Raw genomic sequence first — 24,841 nt, forward strand, 5'->3', positions numbered from 1 at the left:
CACCCCTGAGTTGGGGTCCCACCTTTGAGAGGTCTCTGGGTGACTCCCCTTATGAGTCCCTGATGTGGGTCTCCCTCCTGCCCCCGATCTGCTGTCCACAAACTCATCTGCCAGTGCCCCTGCACTGCGCAGATCTTTGGGCTTCCGGTCCACTAACCACATCTTTAGGTCCAGAGGGCAGATGTCCTACAGCTGCTCCAACCCCACCAGGTTATACACGTCCTCTGCGGTAGTGGCCCCTGCGCCCTTCCCCCACTTGCGGAGATATTCCCCCAGCAGGTTGGCGACCTCCTTGTAAGAAACACCTGGGGTCTTGCGTACGCCCTGGAATCGTTTCCTGTACGCCTCGGGGGTCAGTTCAAACTTCAGCAGCAAAGCCTCTTTGAACAGGTCATAGTCCCCCTTCTCAACACCATCCATTTGGCTGAATGCCTGTATGGCTTTGGGACCCAGCAGGGGGGTCAGCCAGCGAAGCCTGTCTGCGCGGTCAATCTGGTTCAGTTCACAAGCCTTCACACAGGCTGTGAGGTAGGCATCAATATCCCGCCCCCTTCGAACTGGGGCAGCAGTTTGGTGTCTAGATTCCCCACACCACTGGCGGCTTGGGGCCCTTCCCCACTTACCCCCCGGCAGGCCCTCTTGGCCCGCCTCTCGTCCATCTCCAAGTCGTGCTTCCGCTGTTCTACACGGTCCACCAGCCTCCGCTCCTTTGCTTTCAGCTGCAGTTCCAGTCTCCTCTAGGGAGGAACCTGACTGGGGTCTCCCTGTACTGACTGGGGAGTCAGGTCTGACCCACTCCCGGTCACTATACAGACTGCCTCCACGGCTACTCCCCAGCTCTCCGGGCACCCCGGGAGCCCCCCTGGGGTCTGGAGCCTGCACCTCAGACGGGTCATTCTCTACAAGCTGAGCAATCAGCCGCTCCTTAGTGAGCCTCCCCACGCTCAGCCCCCTCTCCCTGCACAGACGTGCCAGGTCGCTCTTACGGAGCTGGTTCTAGGCCATTTCCAGGCTGGTTCCGTTCAATACCCTCGTTCTATCACTGGCAGCCACTCACCGCAAAGCGCCGGCGCTCGCAGCCCATGTCTACAGGGTGCATCCACGAACAATCCCACTTCTGACACCACGTTGTCACGGACTCACAGATCGTGCCCACTCCTGGCCCCATGCAGTCCGTGGGGGTGCCCCTGTTAGTGATACAGCCCTTCGCGGGGGTACACTCTCTCTCGGGGTCAGGCCCCTCCACCTCCTGGAGCCGCACCTCTCGGAGCCTTAGCACACCTGTTTCTCGCTGTGGGCCCCCTCAGGGAGTCCACTCGCTCTGGACCCCTGGGCCTCCACCCCCAAAGGGGTTGATGCAACCCTGTTCTCTAGACCGGAGTGACTCTCAGCCAGCATAAAACAGGAGGGTTTATTGAGAGTTGAACACAGCACGGGAAGCTCTCAGGGCCTCAGGCCTGGCCTCCCTCAGCCCAGCACACCCCAGTCTCTCTGCACCCCGGTCGGCTCTGCCTGCTCCCCCTGCGCACAGGCCATGGCCCCTCCTGCCCTCTCCCAGCCCATCCCCTGCTCCCTTGGTGCCCCGGGGGCACATAGTCGTGCACCCCACAAGGTGGGAGGGAGGCTTCAGGCCTGTGAGCTGTGCTATGCTGTGACGAAGTGGGGGCGTTTCTTGTTTTCAGTGGGGTTTCAATGGTTTGCATGCGGAGGGGGTGGGACTCAGTTTCCCTGGGTGTTACTGGTTTAACAAGGTGAGGGGAGAGGGAGTTTGTTGTTGCAGAGGACCAGAGAGAGAACTTGGGGCCCCAGCCGATGGCCTGGAGGATGGATACCCCAGCGACCGGTGACCTGGCGACCCGGAGGCCCAGCTTAGGAGCTGCAGCCGGTTCTGGCCAGTGGGCGGACAATGGGCTGCAGAGTGAGCACCCAGTGACCTAACCAGCCGATTCCAGCCAGAGGACAGAAGAGGGGAGAGGAGGCCCCGGTTTACAACCCTGTTTCCCTGAAGAGAAGACAATGGACAGAGGCGGGGCTTGGGGGAGGTGATATCAGATGCCCAGCTGGGAAGCAGGGGGGCTCTGGGCTGGAGAGGGGGAGCCGAGGTTCCCACCGAGAGGCAGGGTGCCAGGCTGTGCTGGGAGGGGTGCAGGGAGCCAGGGCTGGGCCAGCACCCCAAGGCAGTGAAGGGGGATGAGATGGGGGCAGAAGGGGGGTTTTCTTTAACCCTTTGCAGACTGGACAGACACAGCCTGGGGCTCAGTGGCTGGATCACATCCCCCCCAAAGCCGGTCGCTGGTAGCAGCCTCTGTGCGCCCCCCATCGCTGGCAGAGGGGTGACAGGAGGGGGAGGGGCTATGCCTTGGGTCCCAGGGAGGGGAGTTAGGAATGGCTGAGGCTGTACATAACGGAGTCTGACTCTTCCCCTATCCCATCAGTGGGGCGGTGGCCATGGGGCACAGAGGGCCACAACCCTAGATGGGAGCCTGGCCTGCCCCCTGCCCTAACAGCCAAGCAGCCTGGGGGTCCCGTCCCCTCTCCCGTCCCTCCCCAAGAACTGACAGCGCTGCCAAGAGTAGCGGGGAAGGTGCTTTATTGCGAAGAGCAGGTGGCTCTGGGGGCAGCGAGCTGTGGGGGGCAGAGTCTCTGCGGGGAGGGGGCTGCTTCTAGACCTCCTCAGGGGCCTCCTGGTCGAGGGTTTGGACGTCATCCAGGAAGCTCTTGGGGTTTAGGATGTGACTGGAACCTGGGGGGGAGAGAGGTGGTTGGCAGCGGTGGGCACAGTGAGGCGGGCATGAGGCTGGCATCACCATCTCCCCCATCCTTGCAGCTGGACCCTGCTCTAGTGCAGGGGGGGAGGGGCTGTCTCCTGCCCGCCGCGGCCTGGCACCGCACCCCTTGTGCCGCTGTACCCTGCATGGCCAGGCAAGAATCCATGCGCTGACAGCGTTCCTCACCCTTGAGTCTTAGAGGGGTGTGTGCAGGGGGTGAGCCATATCCCTATGGGTGTTACTGGGGGTGTCTGACTGGACCCTCACACATGGTCCCTGGGCAAGGAGAGGCCTGGGGAGCCAGGGACTAGGAGATCAGGTGTCTAGATACAGGCCATGCGTGGCTGAGGCAGGTGGGGCAAGTGCATCTATTCCCAGGCCCCCGGGTGCGGGAGGACAGAGGGTGGCAGGGGCGCCCTGTGGGTGCTAGGCAGGCAGTTCTAGCGTCTCCCCCTCCCAGGGGGTCCCGACTGTCCCTGACCTGGGCATTCCAGCCACCTCTCCCCCCAGGACTCGCCCCACTCACCGATCACCACCTCCCACTCGCCCTTGGTGGCCCGGGTCACTTCGTAGGCGCAGCGCATCTCAGACATGGTCACCCCACCCAGCACGTAGATGATGAGGCGCGGGCCCGTCCGGTACTCGGCCGCTGGCTTGCTCTTGTGCCAATGCCCGAAGCGGGTGCTGGGGGAGAAAGGAGCAGTGTGGATACCAGGGGCTCGCTGAGGGAATGCCAGGCGGAGAGGTGGGCACTGCCCGAAGCGGGGGCTGGGGGGTAGACGGGCAGTGTAGATACCAGGGGCTCGCTGACGGAATGCCAGGCGGAGGGATGGGCACTGCCCGAAGCGGGGGCTGGGGGGAGAGGGGCAGTGTGGTTACCAGGGGCTCGCTGAGGTAAGGCCAGATGGAAGGGCAGGGCCTGGAGGGGGATGGGGAGCAGGCCCTGCCCAAGGCAGTGGGACAGGAGTCCCAAAGGAGGCAAGAGGGAGTAGGGGAGGGTGGCACCTGCCCTGGGCTGGGGGTGCTGTCTAAAGCTCAGCCAGTCCCTTTCCTCCATCCTGAGCCCTGGTGTGTTGAGGGCCTGCTGGGGTGTGGGGACATGGTGAGATGGGTCCAGGGCTCCAGGCTCTTGGACACCCCCTCCCCCGTAGAGGGCAGGGTCCTGGCCACACACTCCCAGGCACAGAGGCTCCTACACCCGGGGGGGTGGGAGGGTGTCAGGGCTCTGCCCCCCACAGCCCAGCCGGGCTCAGCCTTACCTGACAGCAGCCTGAGAGCTGGTGGTAGGGACCACGTCTGACATGAAGGGCCACAACTTGGTGTCCAATTTCTCCTCAATGATGTCCTGGACAGGGGGAGGGGGGAAGAGGACAGGTCAGCAGGGGCTAAGCAGCAGGAACCTTGGACCTGGTGGCCAAGCCAGGCCCCATTGGGGGGAGGGGCTGGGACGGCTCCTCCCTGAATGATTGACAGTCCCTGTGGGAGCAGCCTGGGGCCCCCTTTCTGGGGTGGGACATGGGAAGCCAGCAAAAAGCACGTTGACTCCTCCCGTGATGCCCCCTCCATCTCCCCACCTTCCCCTCAGCTGCTCAGTGCCCTGCTGTGAACTCCCCACCCATCCACCGTTATGGGGAGGGCAGAGACCTCCTGCAGCCGGATCCAGGGCCCCTCACTTGGGGGAGGAGGGAGGCAGGGGGCTGCCCTCAGTGCCCCTTCCCTGCTGCGGGCAGATCCAGGCCCTGCCTCTTGCCCCATGAGGTGTGTCCCAGCCACGCAGGGGGCCCAGGCTATGATACATCCTAATACCACATAATAGGGGCTTTTACATTAATCCGCTGCCTTGACTTGTACAGTGAGGCTTAAGGCCTGCCGAGCTGCGGCTAGCGTGGGGGTGGGGGTGGGGGGGTTGGATTAGGCACAGGATTGAGGCTACCACAACTGCCTGCCCCAAAATCCCACAGGAGGAACCATCACAGTGTTGGAGCAGGGGCCTGGGAGCCTCCCTCAGGTGTGGGGGGTTAATTCTTGGCCTGGAGGAGCCCCAAGGCAGTAGGCTGAAGGCAACTAAGTGTGCCCCTCACCCCCTTGAAGAGTGCCCCACAGGGCAGGGGGATGAGGGGCTCAGCCCCCAGCAGGCATTGGGGGAAGGAGCGACCATGTCACCTCTCACAAGCTAAGCAGGTTTGGGCCCAGGCAGTGCTTGGATAGGAGACCTCTAAGGAAAAGCCAGTGGGTGCTGGGGGGTGCTAGTGAGTCAGCAGAGGGTGCTTTATGTCCCCAGTGCGGCGCTAGGGGGCGCTGTACTGCCAGGAGCGGGCGGGGGGCTCTGCAGGGGGCGCTCTCCCCTGGCAGTCAGTGCTGGCCCCAGTGCGGCGCTAGGGGGCGCTGTATTGCAGGGAGCGGGCGGGGGGCTCAGCAGGGGGGGCTCTCCCCGGTCAGTCAGTGCTGGCCCCAGTGCGGCGCTAGGGGGCGCTGTACTGCCAGGAGCAGGCGGAGGGCCCAGTAGGGGGCGCTCTCCCCTGGCAGTCAGTGCTGGCCCCAGTGCGGCGCTAGGGGGCGCTGTCCTGCAGGGAGCGGGCGGGGGGCTCAGCAGGGGGGGCTCTCCCTGGTCAGTCAGTGCTGGCCCCAATGCGGTGCTAGGCGGCGCTGTATTGCAGGGAGCGGGCGGGGGGCTCAGTAGGGGGCGCTCTCCCCTGGCAGTCAGTGCTGGCCCCAGTGCGGCGCTAGGGGGCGCTGTCTTGCAGGGAGCGGGCGGGGGGCTCAGCAGGGGGCGCTCTCCCCTGGCAGTCAGTGCTGGCCCCAGTGCGGCGCTAGGGGGCGCTGTATTGCAGGGAGCGGGCGGGGGGCTCTGCAGGGGGCGCTCTCCCCTGGCAGTCAGTGCTGGCCCCAGTGCGGCGCTAGGGGGCGCTGTCCTGCAGGGAGCGGGTGGGGGGCTCAGCAGGGGGGGCTCTCCCCGGTCAGTCAGTGCTGGCCCCAATGCGGTGCTAGGCGGCGCTGTATTGCAGGGAGCGGGCGGGGGGCTCAGTAGGGGGCGCTCTCCCCTGGCAGTCAGTGCTGGCCACAGTGCGGCGCTAGGGGGCGCTGTCCTGCAGGGAGCGGGCGGGGGGCTCAGCAGGGGGCTCTCTCCCCTGGCAGTCAATGCTGGCCCCAGTGCGGCGCTAGGGGGCGCTGTCCTGCAGGGAGCGGGCGGGGGGCTCAGTAGGGGGCGCTCTCCCCTGGCAGTCAGTGCTGGCCCCAGTGCGGCGCTAGGGGGCGCTGTATTGCAGGGAGCGGGCAGGGGGCTCTGCAGGGGGCGCTCTCCCCTGGCAGTCAGTGCTGGCCCCAGTGCGGCGCTAGGGGGCGCTGTCCTGCAGGGAGCGGGCGGGGGGCTCAGCAGGGGGGGCTCTCCCCGGTCAGTCAGTGCTGGCCCCAGTGCGGCGCTAGGGGGCGCTGTATTGCAGGGAGCGGGCGGGGGGCTGAGCAGGGGGCGCTCTCCCCGGTCAGTCAGTGACCAGTACTGTGCTGCAGGAGTTCGTCCTTTAGATGAACGTCAAACAGCTGCTGCTCACTGGAGGTTAGGCCAAGGACCCTGCCGGCCATTCAGTTTCCAGTGCCAGTCATGACAGTGTGCTGCCTGGATCCCCTGCACTTCCAGCCCCACACGCTGATCACCTCCTGCCCTAGACTCTCGGGCAGTGCTGCTGTGCGGCTGTTAACAGCTGCCTGCCAGTCCTCAGGAGGAATTCAGCCCCAGTGAGGGACCCCTGTATAAACCGCCTCTGCCCCACCCCAGAGGTGGCAGCATCTCAGTACCGGGTAAGACAACTGCCCTGCACTCGTGTCTATGATCTAAGGGCAGGTCTTCACTACAGGGGGGGGTCGATTTAAGATATGCAAATTCAGCTACGCGAATAGCGTAGCTGAATTCGACGTATCGCAGCCGACTTACCCCGCTGTAAGGACGGTGGCAAAATCGACCTCCGCGGCTTCCCGTCGACGGCGCTTACTCCCACCTCCGCTGGTGGAGTAAGAGCGTCGATTCGGGGATCGATTGTCGCGTCCCGACGAGACGCGATAATTCGATCCCCGAGAGGTCGATTTCTACCCGCCGATTCAGGCGGGTAGTGTAGACCTAGCCTAAGACCCCTAAGGATGGCAGCAGGAGAGCACTTTCTGATGAGCCCCTCACATGGCTAGAGCCCTGCACGGATACAAAAATGTGGATGTGCATCAGCCCGCGATCCACTAGCCGTCTGTATCCGCATCCTCATGGGTAGCAGCAAGCCCTCACAAGGGCTAGCGAGGGGGGGAAGGGGTCTTGCTTGGAAGAGGCAGCGCGAGGGTGGGGCTTGGGGGTAAGGGGCAGCTTGGAGGGGTGGGGGTTTGGGGGAAGGGGCAGCGTGGAGGGGGCAGGGTCTAGAGGAGAATGGGTAGCGCGGGGGCGGGGTCTCAAGAAGGGGCAGCGTGGAGGGGGTAGGGGCTGGGGGGAGGGGTTTCTCATCAAGTGATGCTCCTGGGAGGTCACAAGCGACGGTACACGGCAGCAGCAAAGCATGTTGCATCACAGTGGGGTGCTGCCCGGGAGCTGGTGGGGACGCTGGTGCTGCTCAGCGTGGCAAGGCGAGTGGGTGCCAGCCAGCCCCGACTCCGACCTGTCGCCCAGCCACTGGCTGCTGGCCGGCGGCCCCGAGCGCGCTGTGCCCCCCAGGCTGCCTGAGCTGGATGCCGTGGGCCAGGCGCTGCTGGGGAGTAGAGCCCGACCCGGTTGTATCTGCAACCGATCCACTATCCGCAGAAATGGTGCACGGATATGCAGGGCTCCACACATGGCTGACCCCAAACCAGCCCCTCCCCCTTGGGCCCAGCCTGCCAGGTGTGACCCCCACCCCCAAGGCCAGGAAGCAGACGGCCTGGTACCTCCATGACGTCCTTGAGCCTGGGGGTCCAGCGGGAAAGCAGGTAGGTGGACTCCGGCCGCACCTTCCTCTCGGGTCGCAGCTGCCCGCTCTGGGGGAGGAAGGGAGAGGGGGTGAGAGGCAGCAGGGAGGGGGTGCGGGATGGGAACGGGGGCAGACAGGGAGAGCGCAGCCTACCTGAGTCGCTCCAGCCGGGCTGGCAGGGGAGGGGCAGAGAAAAGAACAGAATGGATCACTGAGCGAGAGAGAGAGAGAGAGAGGAGGGGAGAGAGACTGATGCGAGAACAGAGACGCTTCCCCCCATTCGTCACATGGCCACCCCATGCAGTGGTCACCAGCTCCAGCTCCCTGGCGATCTGAGGTCCTGACCCCCAGGGTCCTCTGCAGGGCAGAAGAGGTCACCCCAGATGGGGAGTAACTCGGGGGTCACCCTCATATGGGGAGGGCGTCACCCCATTGGATGGGGCAGAGGCCACCTTTGTGCTGGGAGTAGGTCACTGCCATGGAGGGCACCTCCAGGATGGCCTGGGCTCCCCTGCCATGGGTACAGCTGCTGGCCCCTGGCCCCATTCCCTTACCCCAGGCGTGAAAGAGATGCCCAGGAAGTCCATGTTGTTGATGCTGCCGCTCAGCTGCTGGATCTTGGCACACTGGATCAGCTTGGCGAGGTTCTCCTTGCTCACACCTGCATGGGGAGAGACAGGTCAGCGCTAGCACCCCTGGGACGCACCCACAGCCTTGGCACATTCAGTCCATGGCCCAGGAGTCCTAGTTCCCTGATCAAACCCTGAGATCCTGCTCTTCCTACCCCTCCCAGAGCTGGGGGTAGAACTCTTCCTACCCCTCCCTGAGATCCTGCTCTTCCTACCCCTCCCAGAGCTGGGGGTAGAACTGGCTGAGGGTGACCAGATAGTAAGTGTGAAAAATCGGGACAGAGGGTGGGGGGTAATAGGTGCCTATATAAGAAAAAGCCCCAAATATCAGGACTGTCCCTATAAAATCGGGACATCTGGTCACCCTAGGTAGAACCCACGAGTCCTGGCTCCCAGCCCCCCTCTAACCCACTAGACCGCACGCAGTTAATGACTGAATTTAGGTTCTTGATGCTCTTCCCTCCCTCCAGAGGTTCTCTCGGGAGCAGGGGGCAGGGGTCTCTCTAGCTCCCCCTGGCAGTGCAGAGGGAGTCCCCCTCCCCCTGATCTGGGCTCCCCCATCTGCAGCCAGTCAGGTACAGTGTCAGAGCCGAGGCCTGGGTCCTTAAGACTGGCTGCAGATGGGGGAGCCCAGATCAGGGGGAGGGGGACTCCCTCTGCACTGCCAGGGGGAGCTAGAGAATGGGCCAGGGGGCTGCTCGGGGTGTACGTCTCCATCCCCCGTCCCTGCAGAGAACGGGCCGGGGGGGGGCCGTTCCGGGGGTGTGTCTCCATTTCCCCTCCCTGCAGAGAATGGGCCGGGGGAATCGTGGAGGGCGGACACTGCTGGGAAGGCAGCAGCAGGGAGCAAAGGCCGCCAGGTCTGACCCCAGGGGGCAGTGCGGAGCGTGGGCGCGGCACACTGTCTGGCTCGCAGGCACCGAGAGGTGGGCAGAGGGGAGACAGGGCCGTAGAGCCAGGCTGGACACAGGCCCCGGGAAGCGGCTGGCTGGGAGACGCCCTGCGTGGCTGGGGGGCGTGCCAGTCTGAGCAGTGCTATTCCCCCCCAGCCCCACAGGCCTGGGCCCCGCCTCCAGGAGCACCCCCTGCAGCAGCAGGCCTCCCAGAGCTGCGCCCTGCAGGCCTGTGGCGTTACCGTTCTTCAGGAAGATGTAGAGCAGGATGATGCGCGTCTTGTCGCAGGCCTGCACGCTGGGGTCCAGCAGGACGGGCCGGATGATCTCCATCGGGTCCCTGATCACCTTCCCATCCACGTCCGTCCCCATGGCCAGGTCCTGGGGGGGAGGGGGGCGCACACACAAGGCCCAGGTCAGGCTGCTCCGCTTCCTCCTGCCCCACAGCAGGATGGGAGACGCAATGGCCCCACGACCCACAGGTCGCCTACCCCCTGTGCCAGGGCCCCCTCCTCCCTGGGGTCAGCTCCCCCTGGGGTGAGCAACGGGCCCCCAGGGAGTAACCCAAGCCCCATGTCCCCCTTCTGCACCCGCGGTGCTACATGGGGGGGCTGGCCCTGGCTCCAGCGAGCCTGCGGCTCTGAGACCCCTTTCTCCGGGTTGAGTCCATGAGCCAGACTCTGGCCCCCAGCCAGGCTCTGCCCACAGACCCACCTGCTCCATGCTGCACAGCTTCTCCACCGTCCCTTTGAAGTGCCGCATGCAGTGCTCGGCCAGGTTCAGGTGCGTGGAGTACTGCGGGGAGAGACCGGGACAGGGGGGAGTTTACTGCGGCACTGCATCACCGGCTGGTCCAGAGCACCCCCAGCCCCCAAGGAGGGCCCCTTGGCCAGAGGAGCAGCCCCAATCGGCTGTGTAAGCCGAGTATATAGGGATTGTTTTGCCCAGCACTGAAGTGCAGCCACCTCTGGGATGGAGTGGGGCAGCTGGAGGGGAGGATCAGGAGGAGGGAGCAGCTTCCAAATCAGCCCACGGCTTCTCTGTTAGTCAGCATGAGGTTGGGGGCTTGGAGACCAGCAGGTGTCGGGGTACCTGTGCCAGTGGCCAGGAGCTTTCTGTTGGCACGTGGCCCAGTGGCACCAGGAGTGGCTCCAACGGGCTGGTTTGGAAGCCCACCAAGGCCCTCTCCCGAGAGCTGCAGCAGCAAGGCGTGGGCGTTACCCAAGGGCTGCCATTGCTGCGGCTAACATGGCAGCTCTGGGCACTGACGGGCAGGCTGCTGCCCATGGTGCCACACAGCACCTGGGGGGGAAATGGCTCTGCTCGATGGGACAGGTCAGAAGCTCTCATCAGGCAGTAAAGCGGAGTGCCCCAGAGTGCCCCGCCCCCCAGAGAGTCCCTACTGTCCCTCACCAGCCCCACAGAGCACCCTGCCCCCCCATCAGCCCCACTGAATGCCCTGCCCCCCCCCACTAACAGCCCCAGCCCCGTTACCTTGTTCAGCTCTCTCTGGTACTCAGGCAGCTTCTTCAGGATCTGGGACAGGTCCTCGATGTCGGCCTGGAGGGAGGCGGTGGTGAGATCCCGGCCCCTCCCAGCACACAGAGCCCCCTGCAAGGCAGAGGCCTCGCCTGGGGACAGCCGCAGCAGCCCAACCACGCGTGCCAGGGTGGGTCACTCAGGCCACGTGTGGCTGTGGCTTGGGTTAGACCTGCTCTTCCCAGGCCAGCTGGAATGAGACGGGAGCCCCGCAACCCGAGTGCCCCTTGAGGTGTAAAGCGGCAGCGGGCCAGGGAGATGCCAGCATTGGCTCCCTGCAGCTCTCCCTGCAAGGCCCTGACCCTGCTTTCTGACCCCGCCCCATGGGCCTTTGCCCTCCCTCACCGTGGGGAGCTCCAGAGCTCTGGCTGCGGGGCAGGGGGCTCCACATACACCTCTTAGCCCTTTACAGGCAAACCCTGGGAGCAATTGGACAGCCCCCCCCCAACCCCTCCTAGGGCAGCAGGGCAGCCTCCCCTCCCCATCAGTGGCAGTGGGATGGGTCCCCCCGTCCCAGACTCCCCAATCGCTCCCCCTCCCAGCCCCCACCGCACCTCGTCCGTGGTCAGCCTCTTGCTCTCACAGAAGGTGTGCAGCAGCTCAGTCACCTTCCTGCAGCAGGGAGAGGGGTCAGGCTGGAGCCAGGCACTGCCTTAGAGGTAGGGGGTGCCCTCTCCTATGCTACAGGGGATGGAGCCCCCACCCCACGGGCACCACGGTTCTCTGCCTCGAGAGTCTCAGATGGGGCGGGGGGGGGGCTCTTCCCAAGTTACCCCAAGGCAGAGTTCAGTGCACCTCTGGGGGCTCCTGGTGCCCTGATGGGGGTGGGGCCTGGGGGCAGAGGCAGGCCCAGCAGGAGGTCAGTGAGGGACTCACTCAAGGGGCTGTGAGGTGCCTGGGGAGATCCTGGGATCGGGGGAAGACAGTGTCCAGGGGGATCCCCAAGAGGAGATGCAGACAGTTGCTCTGGAAGGGAGCGCTCAGGGGTCCTTTGGGGAGAGGGGCTGGGTCCAGGGGGTCTCAGCACTCAGAGAGGAGCATGTCTGAGGGACAGGCCCCAGCACTGGGTGGGAGGGGAAGGGGGAGTCCTGGCAGTGAGCAGGAGAGGGGTGTGTTGCTGGGGGGTGTCCTTGCACTGGGTGGGAGAGGAGTGTATCCAAGGGGGAGTGGGGTTCCAGCACTGGGTGGGAAGGGAAGGGGAGGGGTGTGTCCGAGGGGGCCCCAGGGTGGGGAGGGCTGTGTCTGAAGGGGAGGATGGGGGAAGTCCCGGCACTGGAAAAGAGGGGGGGTGTCAACGGGGTGGGCTGTCCTGGCACTGGGTGGGAGAGGTGTGTCCGAGGGGGAGGTCCTGGCAGTGGGCGGGGAGGAGAGGGCTGTGCCAAAGTGGGGGTAGGGGGTCCTGGCACTGGGCGGGGAGGGGAGAGGTGTACCGAAGGGGGGGGTAGCGAGTCCGGGACTAGGCATTGGGTGGGGCACAAAGTGGTGTGTCCGGGGAGGGCGGGGGCGGATGGGTCCCGGCCCTGGGTGGGGCACGGAGGGGCATATCCGGGGTGATGGACGGGGCACAGAGGGGCGTGTCAGGGGCAGGGCTGAGCGCGCTCACTGGGAGACGTCAGCGATGTGCATGTGGCGTAGCTGCACCCAGAGTTCGTCATCTTCATCCAGCAGCGCCTCCTTCTCCCGCGAGTCGCTGGTGCCCGTTGTCTCGTACCTGCGGAGGGGGGATGGGGTCAGGCTGCGACACCCCTCCTCCGAGCGTGGGAGCTACAGAGCAGTGCCGGTGCCTGGGTCACATCCCCTCAGCCCGCCTGAGGAGGAGTGCGGGGCGCCCCCTGCTGGCAGCCAGGCCCTACCTGTAGGTGTTGTTCTCGATGCTGAGCAGGTCGTAGGCCATGGCCTGGAAGGTGAGCTCATGCAGCAGTGGGGACACCAGGTCGAAGCTCCGGTCCACGATCAACAGCTGAGAGCGGGCTTTGTCGGGGCCCTGGGGCAAAGGAGCGAGAGACCCGTCACCCCCTGCTCCGGCGGATGGTTCCTGGCCTGGCTTACACGGCACAATCCAATGGGCCCTGGTGGGCCTGAAACTTCACCACCCACCCTCTCTGTGGCCCAGCCCCCAACCCCAGGGGAAGCCAGGAGACACCCACCAAGCTAGCTGAGACGTGCCCTGGGGTCCCGCCCTGACCAGCAGGGAGAGCTCCCCACCCAGCTGCGCTGCAACGCCCCCTGCAGGGACGGGCCACCTGCCCCTCGTGCAAATAGCAATGGCCACTCCCCCAAGCACGCTCTCTGCTCGTGCCTCTCCACCAACGGGAGCATGCCCCTTACAAGGCAGCCCCCCGACTGCGCCCTGCCCCATATGCTGCGTGGGAAGGGGGGGAACTACACCAGAAGGCCCTGGCTAGTCTATCGTTAACCAACACCAGGCCCAGAGACTCTTTGATATAAGGTCCCAGAGGGGGACAATGGGACGTTATCCCGATGCCCCACCTTGCATCTGAGCTGGGACCCCATATGAGGCTTTAGCTCCCCACTCCCAGCCTGGGTGGCCCCCCCCAGCATCCAGCTGGACAGAGACCACTCAAATGGTCAGCATCTCAGACCCACATCATTAGGGGCTGGCCCAGCCCCCGCTCCCTGCCTGATCAGCATGCACTGCCCTCTTAGCACAGCAGGTGGCGATAGGAGACCAGCCCTGCGCTCCCATGGCAGACTGCTCTGAAACCGGCTCCAGCAGCTCCAGTGGAACCCAAGCCCACCCAGGAGCACCTCAGCAAGGGGCTGCGTCTGCTCTTTGCTGGGTAGCACAAACAGTCAGGGGGGCCGGGGACGTACAGCCCCTGACCCTTCCCCAACTGTCCCACCTCAGTACGTAGCCCGATTTTCAGCCACACTTGGTCTCCACAGCCTCTGGGTAAATGGGTTGAGGCTGACGGGGGAGCGCCTCTCTCGGAGGAGTATCTGGACCCCACCACTGTAGCACTATCATTGCTGCATCCTGCCCCCCCATGCACGTGGGGCTGGGCAGGGCTGTCACCCCATTGCAGAGGGGGATGGAGGCCCAGAGGGGCTGGGTGACTCACCCAAGGTCACACAGGAAGTCTGTGGCAAAGCAGGGACATGAACCCAGAACTGGCACCATCATTCCTCTCCAGCACTACCCAGCCTGGGGGGGTTGCTATGCCCAGCGCCCCTCCCGGACTCTGCTCACACCTTTGCCAGTTCAGCTCGGCTGGAGGGATCCCCGAGTGCAGATGGGGGCTGGCGTAACCACCAGGTCACCCCCCAGAACAGAGGGGCGCTTAGTGCACTGGTGAGTGCCACAGCACTGCCTGGGCCAGCTACCCCTCAGGGCTGGCAGCTGGGAAACATCAGGGCAAGAGGGACTACTGCAGACAAGGCCCCAGGGCGCCGTGACCGTGGGCTGGGTGGCTTTGGAGACCTGACTGCTAGAGGCCATGCTACAAGAGTCCCTGGGGTTCTGCGCCAGCTGGCAAGGCGGGGGCACACTGGACTGGCCAGCCGGGATTGTGCAGCATGGAGCCAGCACTGCATTGAGAGCAGGAGCTTGAGTCAGCCCTCCCGGCCCTGCGGTGGGCGTGCTGTCTGGACTCCTGGCTCCTATTCCTGCCTTTGCCACCTACTCCTGGCACGCTGCTCCATGCCTCAGTTTCCCCCGTGTAACATAGGGATAGTGCTGACACCTGTGACAGGGAGGCTTGGCAAGAGTCTCAGGAATATCCCTGGGGGGGCTCAGAGGAGCAGGGTGTGCACGGAGCAGGACTTTGCCCTCCCCAGCGCCGCTCTCAGCTCCTGAGAATAGCACAGATCAGACGGGGGCTGCAGGCTGGAGCCAGCTCTGCTGCAGCAAGTAGCTCCAGTGGTTAACAAGCATGCTGTCAATCCCTTCCCTGGGTAGATGGTTTGGGCAGCCAGGTGTGAGCCAGGCTCCCCTTTGGAGGCAGGCCTGTGCTGCCAGCTGTGAGTTACAGAGCGTCTGTGCCATGGCAGCCAGCTATCCCAGAGGGGGCCCCCCTGCCCGAGACTGGTATCATTATCCCCATTTTACAGATGGGGAAACTGAGGCACAAATAGGGGAGGTGACTTGCCCAAGGTCACCCAGCTGGGAATAGAACCTCGGTCTCCCGTCCCAGTCCAAGGCTCTAGCCACTAGACAACATTGCCTCGGTGGATGGGAAAGTAGAGAGGAAAGGTGCGCTCATGGATCCACAGGGTCGGTGCCAGGGCCCCAGCTGGGGAAGTCTCTGGGAGGAAGCCCTTTGCTGTGCCAGACCCCAACAGGTCTCTCTCTTCCTCCAGGACAAGCCATACGGCCTCCCACCTCCTGAGACCGAACCGCTGGGCTTCACCCCGTGAGCCCTGCCCAGCGAGTCCAGCTGAGACAGACCCTGGGACAGACCCGTCCACTCCGCAGGGCCCGATGCCACTCAGCCCGGGTGACAGGGCCACTCCCCCAGCGTTGTCAGAACAGTCGGGTTTCTTAGGCACCTGGACCCCAGCCCGGGCAGCCCAGCCCACTGAAGGTTAAAGCAAGAGGCCATTCTGGTTAGCCCAGAGCCCGGCCGAGCTGCAGCGAAACCTGTTTTCAGGCTCCGGGTCTCTCGCTCAGGGCCTGTCTATATGTAAACCCCTGCAGCTGCGCCGCTTCAGTGACGCCGCCTTTCTCATACCCCCGAGCGAGGCAATTGCCTCCTGTAGACCAGGCCTCTTCAGTCTGACCTTGGTCAGTTCTCAGGCGAGAGCTCCCAGCTTCCCCCACTTATCCCCCAGCTCAAACCTTCCCAACCCTGTGTTCTCGAGCTGGGGCCCCTGCTCCGATTCCCTGCTGGGAGTGTCCAGCCAGGAGCCATTGGAGATGTCATGGTCTTTCTGGCCCCCAGGCTGATCTGGGTTGGATTCTCTTCATTTCACCAAGACAGGGATGTGACACCCCCCCACACCATGATTCTTACCTTCCCTGAGAGTCCTTCCCCCCACGCCCCACCAGAGAAGCCATGAAACATATAGGGGAAACTGAGGCACGCATCGGCTTCATAAAAGATATTACAAACATTCCCAGTTGGTCACAGGTGCACAGTCTCCCAGCAGCTCGGCAAAGGCTGGAAGCAAGAGCAGAAGCAACAGGAGGGAGAGATCTGGGCAGGCCTTGGATTTTACATCACTTTGCTTCTCCTAGGGAGACAGGAGCCACTGGGTTTCCCATGCGAGAATCCAGGGCAGGGTGGGTTTGCAGCTCCCCTCTGCTGGGGGTGGGACGGGGACGGCAGGAGCTGGGTCAGGGCTGACTTGTGGCTAAGGCTCAGGAGAGCTGGGTTCTACTCCTGCTCTGACAGACTCCCTGCATGCCTCAGTTTCCCATCTGTAACACAGGCCCCCCTGCCTCCCCTGGGAGGCTGAATTCATTAGTGAGGTTCCGATACCACGGTGATGGGTGTAGGAGCACACACAGACAGGAGTGTCCAGGTGTGGAAGAGGCTCTGTGTGCAAAGCTTACTTCTGTGACCGAACTGCCCTGTTTATAAACAGAGATTGTGCTGGGCACACACTTCCCCAGTCGGTGCCTCGGTTTCCCCATCCATAGAGAGGGGATAAGGACACTGGCCTTTGTAGAGCACTTTGCGATCCGCCCACGGCCATTGTTAGAGAAGGGCTGGGGCCGTTAGTCCAACCACACAGGGAATGCTATTTTTCTCCCGAGCCCTCAGGATCTCCAAGGGGGTCTAGACCCCACCCCTCCCCCCGCCAGGATCTCCGAGCAGGTTCTAAATCACTCCTCCTTCCTTCTACTTCTCATGTACTCCCCCTCCCCTCGCAGCTCTGTCCCATGGTGAGGGCGTGGCCGGCACAGCTCGCTCACCTCTCCCATGCTGGGCTCGTATGTCTTGAACACCTTGAGTTTGGCCAGTACAGCATGCGCCAGGTGGAAGTTATCTTCATGGGCCCTGCAGCAAAGACAAACCCTGTGGGTAGAAACAGCTCCTCCCCCAGGGGCACACGCACTTCCTGTAGGAGATGACCAGGTAACCGTCTCCCTCTGGGCACACTCACTTCCTGTAGCGGATGGCTGGGTACCTCCCCATGGCACACTCACTTCCTATAAGGGATAACTGGGTACCCCTCCTCCCGGGCACACTCACTTCCTGTAGCGGATGGCCGAGTACCCCTCCCCCCGGGCACACTCACTTCCTGTAGCGGATGGCCGGGTACCCCTCCCCCCGGGCACACTCACTTCCTGTAGCGGATGGCCGGGTACCCCTCCCCCCGGGCACACTCACTTCCTGTAGCGGATGGCCGGGTACCCCTCCCCCCCGGGCAAACTCACTTCCTGTAGCGGATGGCCAGGTACCCCTCCCCCGGGCACACTCACTTCCTGTAGCGGATGGCCGGGTACCCCTCCCCCCGGGCACACTCACTTCCTGTAGCGGATGGCCGGGTACCCCTCCCCCCGGGCAAACTCACTTCCTGTAGCGGATGGCCGGGTACCACTCCCCCCGGGCACACTCACTTCCTGTAGCGGATGGCCGGGTACCCCTCCCCCCGGGCACACTCACTTCCTGTAGCGGATGGCTGGGTACCCCTCCCCCCGGGCACACTCACTTCCTGTAGCGGATGGCTGGATACTCCTCCAGGGTTTCACACAATGAAGCAATCTGCTCTGCCAGCATCTCCAGCTCCTTGTTCCTTTCCCAGGCGCAGCAGGGGCTGAACCAGTTGTGGAAACTCTGTGGCCTGTCCAGGGAGTACACCTGGGGGGCGGGGGGAGCAGAGGTCAGACCCTGGTGCCAACTGCTGGCAGTCAGGCCAGCTGTGCCCCATACCGCGCCCCTAAGATGCGCTGTTGGACCAGGCCAGCCTGGCGGAGCCGGAACGAGCCCCTAGTGAGGGAGAGATCCCTTTGCCAAAGCCACTCCTGTTGTGGTAGAGGGACAGCGGCCCAGAGATTCATGCACCAGCCTGGGATGAAGATGCCCCGGATTCAGGTCCTTACTGAGCTGCAGCGGTGTATCTCTGCCCTGGAGAAGTCAATGTTGGGGGAGGGGGCTTGGACATGCTTCTAGTCTGGCGAAAGCCCCAGCGTAGCCACAGGCAAACCCGGCATCAACGCGCGTCTGCCGCTGTCGCTTATTTCACTGGACGAACAGAACGAGCCATTGGGGAAAACGTGCTGCCCTGGGCTGGCGTCAAACCCAGGACCCTAGAAGGGAAAGGTGTCCCCGCCCTGAGCCATGTGGAACACTAAGGTTGGGGTGTCATACGTCACCCATCTGCCCTGCGGCCCTGCTCCTCCAAAGCCCGGTCACCCCTTACCTGGCTCTCATAGGGCAGGAAGGCCATGTTGATCTCCTTGAGGATTTTGATGGCCTTGGTGATCCGTGACTTCCGCAGCTTGTTGAACAGAGGGTCAGGACAGGCTGCAAGGCAAAGGCAGTGGGTGGGGGTGACAGGCACAGGGCTCAGGACCACCAGCACAGCGCCAGCCCCCACGGACGGGGCCAGGACGGGCACAGCAGGGGCAGTAGTGCTGCACACCTGTGGGGAACCTGGGCAGGTCAGCAGGGCCACACAGGAGTCAACTATGAGTCCAACCCCCCTGAACCAGAGTCACGCCAGGTTCTCGGCTTCTGCAGCATCAGCAGCGAGGAGGGCGGGGGCACAATCTCTCCTACGCAGTCCCTTTCTCACACCCTGCCCTCAGCCCACCGCAGGGGGAAGTGACTGGAGTGTACAACTCAGGATGATGCACAAGGAGGAACAGGGACTTGGGCTGTAATGGGGAGAAGCAGATGTGACCTTGACACACTGGGTATTCTGGGTATACCATTCCCACACCCCAGTTGGGACTGATGGAGCAATGCATGCTGGGAATGGTAGCCAGAGGCCGCCTTTCTGGGCGCACCCTGCAGGTGTCTGTGAGCCGTGCTGGCTGGAGGCAGGCCCATGGGGGAGAAGGGGGGGGAAGGGATCGGTGGGGTCGTTCGGTCTGGCCTGCTGGGTCTGCATCCCCCTGCAGGAGGGCAGAGCGTAATCAGGGTGCTGCGCATTGGCCTGCTGGCAGAGAAGGACCCCCCCACCCCCAGGCTCCAGTGTGCCGCTGGCCAGGCTCCCGGCAGGGGGATTCCCCGCCCCAGATACTCACGGCTGAGGAAGAAGACGTGAGCTGCCTTGTAGGTGAAGGTGGGGGTGCCCTGGAAGTCATCGATCAGAGCCTGCACCGACTGCAAAGGGGGGAGAGGAGGGGTTGTCAGCACCAGCCAAGGCCCCTCCCTGCTGCCCGAAGGGCCCAGCCCATGCTCAGCCCCTGGGGACTCAGGGCCCAGCATGATGCCATCGGGAGGTGGGCTGGTTTTCACCCCCCTGCCCCTGGTCTCCCTCCACTGGCCTCCCTGCTGCAGACGCAGGAGCCTCCTCCCCCACAGCCCCTGCTACCTGAGCCTCTGCCTCAGCGATTCTCCTTCACTTTGAGTCTCAGCTGAGGACTTAGGGTGACCAGATGTCCCGATTTTATAGGGACAGTCGCAATATTTAGTTTTTTTCCCTTCTATAGGCTCCTGTTACCCCCCAACACCTGTCCCGGTTTTTCACACTTGCTATCTGGTCAGCCTAGCTGAGGTTGCCTCTCTCCGCCTGCTGCACCTTCCCATCCAACCCCCACGGGACTGCACTGCGGAGAGGTCTAGGGGACAGTCTGTGCCTCACGTGGCAAAGAACACGAAGCCCAGCTCCGGGGAAACAGCCTCTTGGGGAGCCCCTACTGGCCCCATTCCCATCCTGACCTTGTGCTGCGCATCCCCCCGGACAGCGTCACCTCCAGGCTGCACTAGGTGCTGCCCCGGGGTCTCCTCTGCTCCCCATCCAGCTGCCCCAGGCCCGAGCTCCTACCTTCTCCACAGGGCTGAGCAGGTAGATGGCCTCCAGGCTGGGGATTGGCTCCCGGCGCTTGTTAATATCTTCCACAACTAGGAGAGAGCAAACATTGGGCGCGGGTCAGTATGTCCTAGCCACCCGCCCCAGCCGCTCTCCACCGGGATGGGGGGAGGGGAAGCCAAGGGGAACAGGGATGTTCGCTGGCAGCAGGCTGAGGGGTTCCACAGGCTACAATGCAGCAGCAGCTTTGATGTGGGGCCATGGGCTGCGATGCTGCCCCAGTACAGAGCAGGGAGGAAACGTCCCTCTGTACTGTGCTGGGGACAGCCCGCTAGAGCGCTGGCTCAGCTCTGTGCCCCTCAACCCCAGGGCTCCTCCACCCTGGAGCAGGGAGCCAGCATTCCCCCTCCCCTGCCAGGACCCTGCCCACAGCATGGGGGAGGAGCAGCGAGGAGTTAACGGGAGTCTGAGAAAAGCGGTGAAGAGGCTCCAGGGGCTGAAAGCGCTGGGCTAAGGGAACTAGATCTGGCTGGGAAGGTACCAATAGCAAGGAGGGCATCTAGGGGGCTGCAAAGGGGGAAAACTAGATGCAAATGTGAATGTAGACAAGTCAACTCCCCGACTGTGAGGTGTATCCAAGGGGGAGGGGAGCCCTGGTGGGGGGAGCAGACGGGAGGGAGGGGCCACTCACGTGTGATGCCTTCATCCACGATGTCGGACATCTTGCAGCACGACGAAAGGATGCGCGTGCTGGGGTGGTCCATGATCAGCACCTGGGGTAGCGAGAGGGGAGCGTGCCGCTTCGGACGAGCTAGTCACTGCCCTGAGCCCAGCCGCCCACCATCATCATCCACGGCACAGCCAAGGGAGCAGAGCGACTGCTAACGGCAGAGCCGACGGCTCCTGGCCCAGCCCTTCCACAGCAGAGCGGCAGGGCCGTTACCAAGCCTGCACTTGGCTGAGCTGACCGTGCTAAGGACTGCGTGAGGAGCGACAAGGAGAGCAGGCTCCGAGCAGAGTGGCTGGTACGAGATGTCGGAGACAAACCTGGGACACCCGGCTATTCCGAATGGTTCCATCCTCCTAGACTGGAGGAGATCAGCCTCTTGGCCCAGGTGACAGGGTGAGTGCAAGAGGCAGGGACAGAACCCAGGAGTCCTAGCTCCCAGTGCCCTCCTCTGATCCACCAGATACCCACTCCCCAGCCCTCGGACAGAACCAGGATCAGGGCACAGAGGAATGGAACGAGGGGAGTCTCCGTGTTCCCCTAGGAAAGCCCTGTAGGCCATCGGCCCAACATCTCTACTGCCTTCCTGCCGTGCCGAATGAACCCATTGCTCCGTGCAGCCCAGCATCCTGCTGCACCAGATTCAGCCACTGGGAAACCTAGTCCCCTGTGCTCCCTCTGCCGCACCGGCCAAGCCCACTGCTCCACACACCCCAGCCCAGTCCATGCCGGGGGCTCAATAACCTGCCTGCCCAATGGTGCATGCTGCCCCCATGCTTGGTGCTTTCCTGCTCCTCCTCCCACCCAGGCTGGCTCACTGGGCCCAGTGGTCTGATCCGGTGTGTGTGGGGGGAGATATGGGGCTAGCTGGACCAGCTGGGTCTTATCCAGCACAGCGGGAATGCAGACATACCCAAGCCTAGCTGGGGGCAGATGATCGGCTAGACAGAGCAGGGATCTGATCCAACCTGGAAAACCTCAGGGTCCTAATGAATCCCAAGAAGCTGGAGGGGAAGGAGCACGATATACGGATACAGCATATCCCCAGGGGAACACCAGGGCAGCAGGCCCGGCCTGCTTACCTTCCATTCTCCTTCCTTCTTCACACTGCGAAAGACAACGCTGAGGATCTCTGCGAGGGAAAGAGATGGGGATTAGTGGTGGGGATTGGATGGGACGGCTGTGCCCTGAGCCAGGACCCACTGGCTGGTGGAAGGACCCCTTGGGGAAGTGGCTCAGAGGCTGCTCTCAGGCCAGCTAGTGATGTGCTCCTAGCAGAGCCCCCAGTCAGCGATCGTGGTGGGGTGGCAGGCTAGATGGGCCATGGCTCTGATCCCCCTTCCTTTCTGCCAGGCTGGATACGAGCGCAGCTGAACTAAGGATCTGGCCCCGTGCAGCAAGAGAACAGATCCTGTCCAGCACCTCTTGACTGGAGGGGATCCAGGGACCCTCTACTGTGTGTGGGGGACGACAACACGACAAAGACTTCAAATCCTGAGTCCTGCACAAAGAACCCCTCCAAGGCATGCCCCGCTCAGGGAACTGCCGGCCTGTCTCCTGGGCACCTTCCACGGCCAAGCTAAGCAATTAGATAGTCAGCTCTTCGAGCCAAGCACCATCTTTTTGTTATGCCCAGCAGAATGGTACCCTGACCCATGACTGGCACTCCTGGGCACTACCGTAATACACCTAATAAATAATGTACAGCACCCAGCACAATGGGGTCCTGGCCCACGACTGGTGCTCCTGGGAACTACCGTAATACACCTAATGAATAATGTACAGCACCCAGCACAATGGGGCCTTGGTCCATGACTTGGGCTCCTGGGTCCTACCGTAATACAGGCATTTCAACCCTGAACTGCAGCTACGGCCCCCCACACCAGCCCTGGGCTGCCCCCACCAGCTGTGCCAGTGCCCCTCACTACTGACTGGAGCCCCCTGCTACCCCAGCCCTGGGCTCCCTCCCATTCCCAGCTCTGCCAGTGCCCCTCACTCCTGTCTGCAGCCCCCTGCTATCCCAGCCCTGGTCTGTCCCCCACCAGCTCTGCCAGTGCTCCTCACTCTTGAACCGCAGCTATTCCAGTCCTGGGTTCCCCATCTCACAGCTCTGCAGATGCCCCTCATTCCTGTCCTCAGCCCCCGCTATCCCAGCCCTTGGATCCCACCCACTCCCAGCTCCGCCAGTGCCCTTTACTGCAGCCCCCTGCTATGCCAGCCCTGGTCTGTCCCCACCAGCTCTGCCAGAGCTCCTCACTCCTGACCCGCAGCTATTCCAGTCCTGGGTCCCCCCCCCCCTCACGGCTCTGCAAATGCCCCTCACTCCTGACCTGCAGCCCCCTGCTATTCCTGTTCAGAGACCCCTCTTGAACCGGGGCAGTATGGCCCAGCCCAAGTATTCAAAAGTCACGTGTCAGGCCCTCCTAATTGTGTGATTTACTGAGGAAAAACTAAGAGAAGAGCTAAGGGTTATTAGCACCACCGGCCGTCCTGACCTGTGGGCCACTTTTGCTCTGTCCCAGTTCTGGGGGCAACCATGGAACATCTGAACTGAATCCACTTTCCAAGGGTCTTTTAAACCCCAGGCCTGTGGTCTGGATTTAGCCACAGGCCCCGTCCACTGCAGCTGGGGCTGGAGATTCAGAGTGGCTTGGGCTTCTGAAGTAACACAGCCCACACAGCGGGTCAGGGTGTTGCCAGAAGATAATGACTAACACATAGCAACTAACACCTCAGAGTCCAGCATGCACAAGGCAGCGGAGGCCATGCTGATCAGGTGTAAGGCTTTAACTTGTTCTCTCCTACATTACAGCTATAGCCTATGCCAGCTCTGCGTTGCGGCCGGGCAGAAGCGTACTGCTTCACTACGGTACAAAGTGGCTATGACGTCATTTTTCTCCTCGTGTGCAGCTGTTACCCGTTCTGACAGGCTGTTTATAATGCTAAGTTTACTAGTTTTCGGAGGTGGTTGGGGGAGGAGAGGGGGTGCAAGGTGGAAGTTTCGCCTAGGGCGCAAAATATCCTTGCACCGGCCCTGGCGGGAGTCACCCCGATGGAAAGAGATGACGATGATTCCCCCCAAAGTGCAGCTCCTATGGGAGGGGGCAGCCCTTGGGGGTGGGGCAGACACCCTCCTGGTGTGTGACAGGCAGGCAGGGGGAGGAGGAGCTCTCTGCTCTGACTGGTTTCAGAGTAGCAGCCGTGTTAGTCTGTACCCCACGAAAGCTTATGCTCTAATAAACTTGTTAGTCTCTAAGGTGCCACAAGTACTCCTGTTCTTTCTGCTCTGACTGACTCCTAATCCTCCCCGAGGGTGCGACACCCCCATAAGCGCCCCGCCCTGCCCTCCCCGGGCCCCCCAACTGGGTCCTGTTCCCCCAGACCCACACCCGACTGGATTCTGCCCCCGACCGGGCTCAGACCCCCCAGCTCTGCACTCACTCTCGCGCACCACCGCCTTCAGCCCGGATGGTGTCATCTCCGCCTTCTCTCACGCACCTTCGAGTCCTGTGGATGGAAGTGGGACTCAGCTGTGTGCGGGGCAGGGCTGGAGTCAGGACTCCTGGGTTCTGCCCCTGCTCTGCTCCTGCCCTTGTGCGCGCCCTGGCTTCTCCCTGCCGTGCTCTGGGGAGTGTCTGTGACACTGGGCGACGGCCCCTAGTGACACTGAGGGAGGGGCCCAGTTCCCTCTAGTGTCACTGATGGATGGGCCCAGCCCCCCCAGTGACTGATTTGAGTATAAAGCAACTGGGGTGCTGGTGGGTCGATGTCTGCAAGGCTGATGACGGCCGAGCGCCGCAGCCCCCCACTTCTGGCGCTGCGGGGGCTGTGCCTGGGCACCCATGGGCCTGCGCCTGGTGACAGGGCCACGCAGGTCCCCGCTGATCCCCCACCCGGTCACGTGGGGCACAGAGGAAGGCGGGGCCCCCTTGCAGGGTTAAAGCGAGGACTGGGTTGGGGTAGTGGGGCCTCAACCCACTCCGGTTAGGGCCCCCCACCGAGCTGCAAGTCCCCCCCAACCAGTGCCCCCCCCTAGCAGTGCCCCTTGCCCCCCCGAGTCAAGTCTCTTGCCCACCTCCACCCAGCCCCCCCCCGCCCCAGCCAGGCTCCTCAGCCCCCCTCCACTCAGCCCCCCCAGCCAGGCCCCCCAACCAGGCCCCGTGTTGTACCCAGGAGCAGGAATGTCTCCTTCCCTCGCTCTTCACTTCGACCAGAACGTGCTGGGACGGCCTGAGCTGCGCACACACAGTCACTGGGACGGACTGCACCACTCGGCAGGGAGCTCAGTCCCTTTCCGCATTTAGTGGCGGGAAAATATGGTACAGTCCCAGCAAGGGTGGAAAACAGTCTGAGGTAAAATTGTCCTTGGAGTGGCCAATGGCAGGAAAAACCAGTTGGATCCAGTTATGACTGGGCCATGATAACAGTAAACAGCAAGATGGCGGTCACAAGATGGCAGTTCAGACGCCATCTTGGATTG

At 63.1% G+C, this 24,841-nt stretch overlaps 1 protein-coding gene across 5 annotated transcripts; it reads right to left on the bottom strand.

Moving 5' to 3' along the window:
• Positions 1–2,574: 2,574 nt before the first annotated feature.
• LOC135891576 (syntaxin-binding protein 2-like) lies at positions 2,575–23,839 on the bottom strand. 5 transcript variants are annotated; one of them, XM_065419157.1, is made up of 20 exons: positions 23,803–23,839; positions 21,444–21,493; positions 20,326–20,407; positions 19,631–19,726; positions 19,096–19,109; positions 18,907–18,985; positions 18,078–18,181; positions 17,367–17,515; positions 16,627–16,711; positions 12,602–12,732; positions 12,352–12,459; positions 11,303–11,360; positions 10,704–10,769; positions 9,924–10,004; positions 9,452–9,590; positions 8,218–8,348; positions 7,665–7,754; positions 4,028–4,113; positions 3,295–3,452; positions 2,575–2,743 (listed from the first exon to the last, which is right to left on the bottom strand). In XM_065419157.1, exons 1-20 carry the CDS (start codon positions 23,837–23,839, stop codon positions 2,664–2,666), a joined length of 1,824 nt encoding a protein of 607 aa, XP_065275229.1. In that variant the 3' UTR covers positions 2,575–2,663. The 5 variants fall into 5 exon arrangements, with proteins under 5 accessions (XP_065275229.1, XP_065275232.1, XP_065275233.1 ...); XM_065419160.1 differs by lacking the exon at positions 19,096–19,109 and having other exon boundaries at positions 18,907–18,976; positions 19,650–19,726; XM_065419161.1 differs by lacking the exon at positions 19,096–19,109 and having other exon boundaries at positions 8,242–8,348; positions 19,650–19,726.
• Positions 23,840–24,841: the final 1,002 nt, after the last annotated feature.

The sequence above is a fragment of the Emys orbicularis genome, chromosome 19, assembly GCF_028017835.1.
Source record: "Emys orbicularis isolate rEmyOrb1 chromosome 19, rEmyOrb1.hap1, whole genome shotgun sequence".
NCBI classification, from domain to species: Eukaryota; Metazoa; Chordata; order Testudines; family Emydidae; genus Emys; species Emys orbicularis.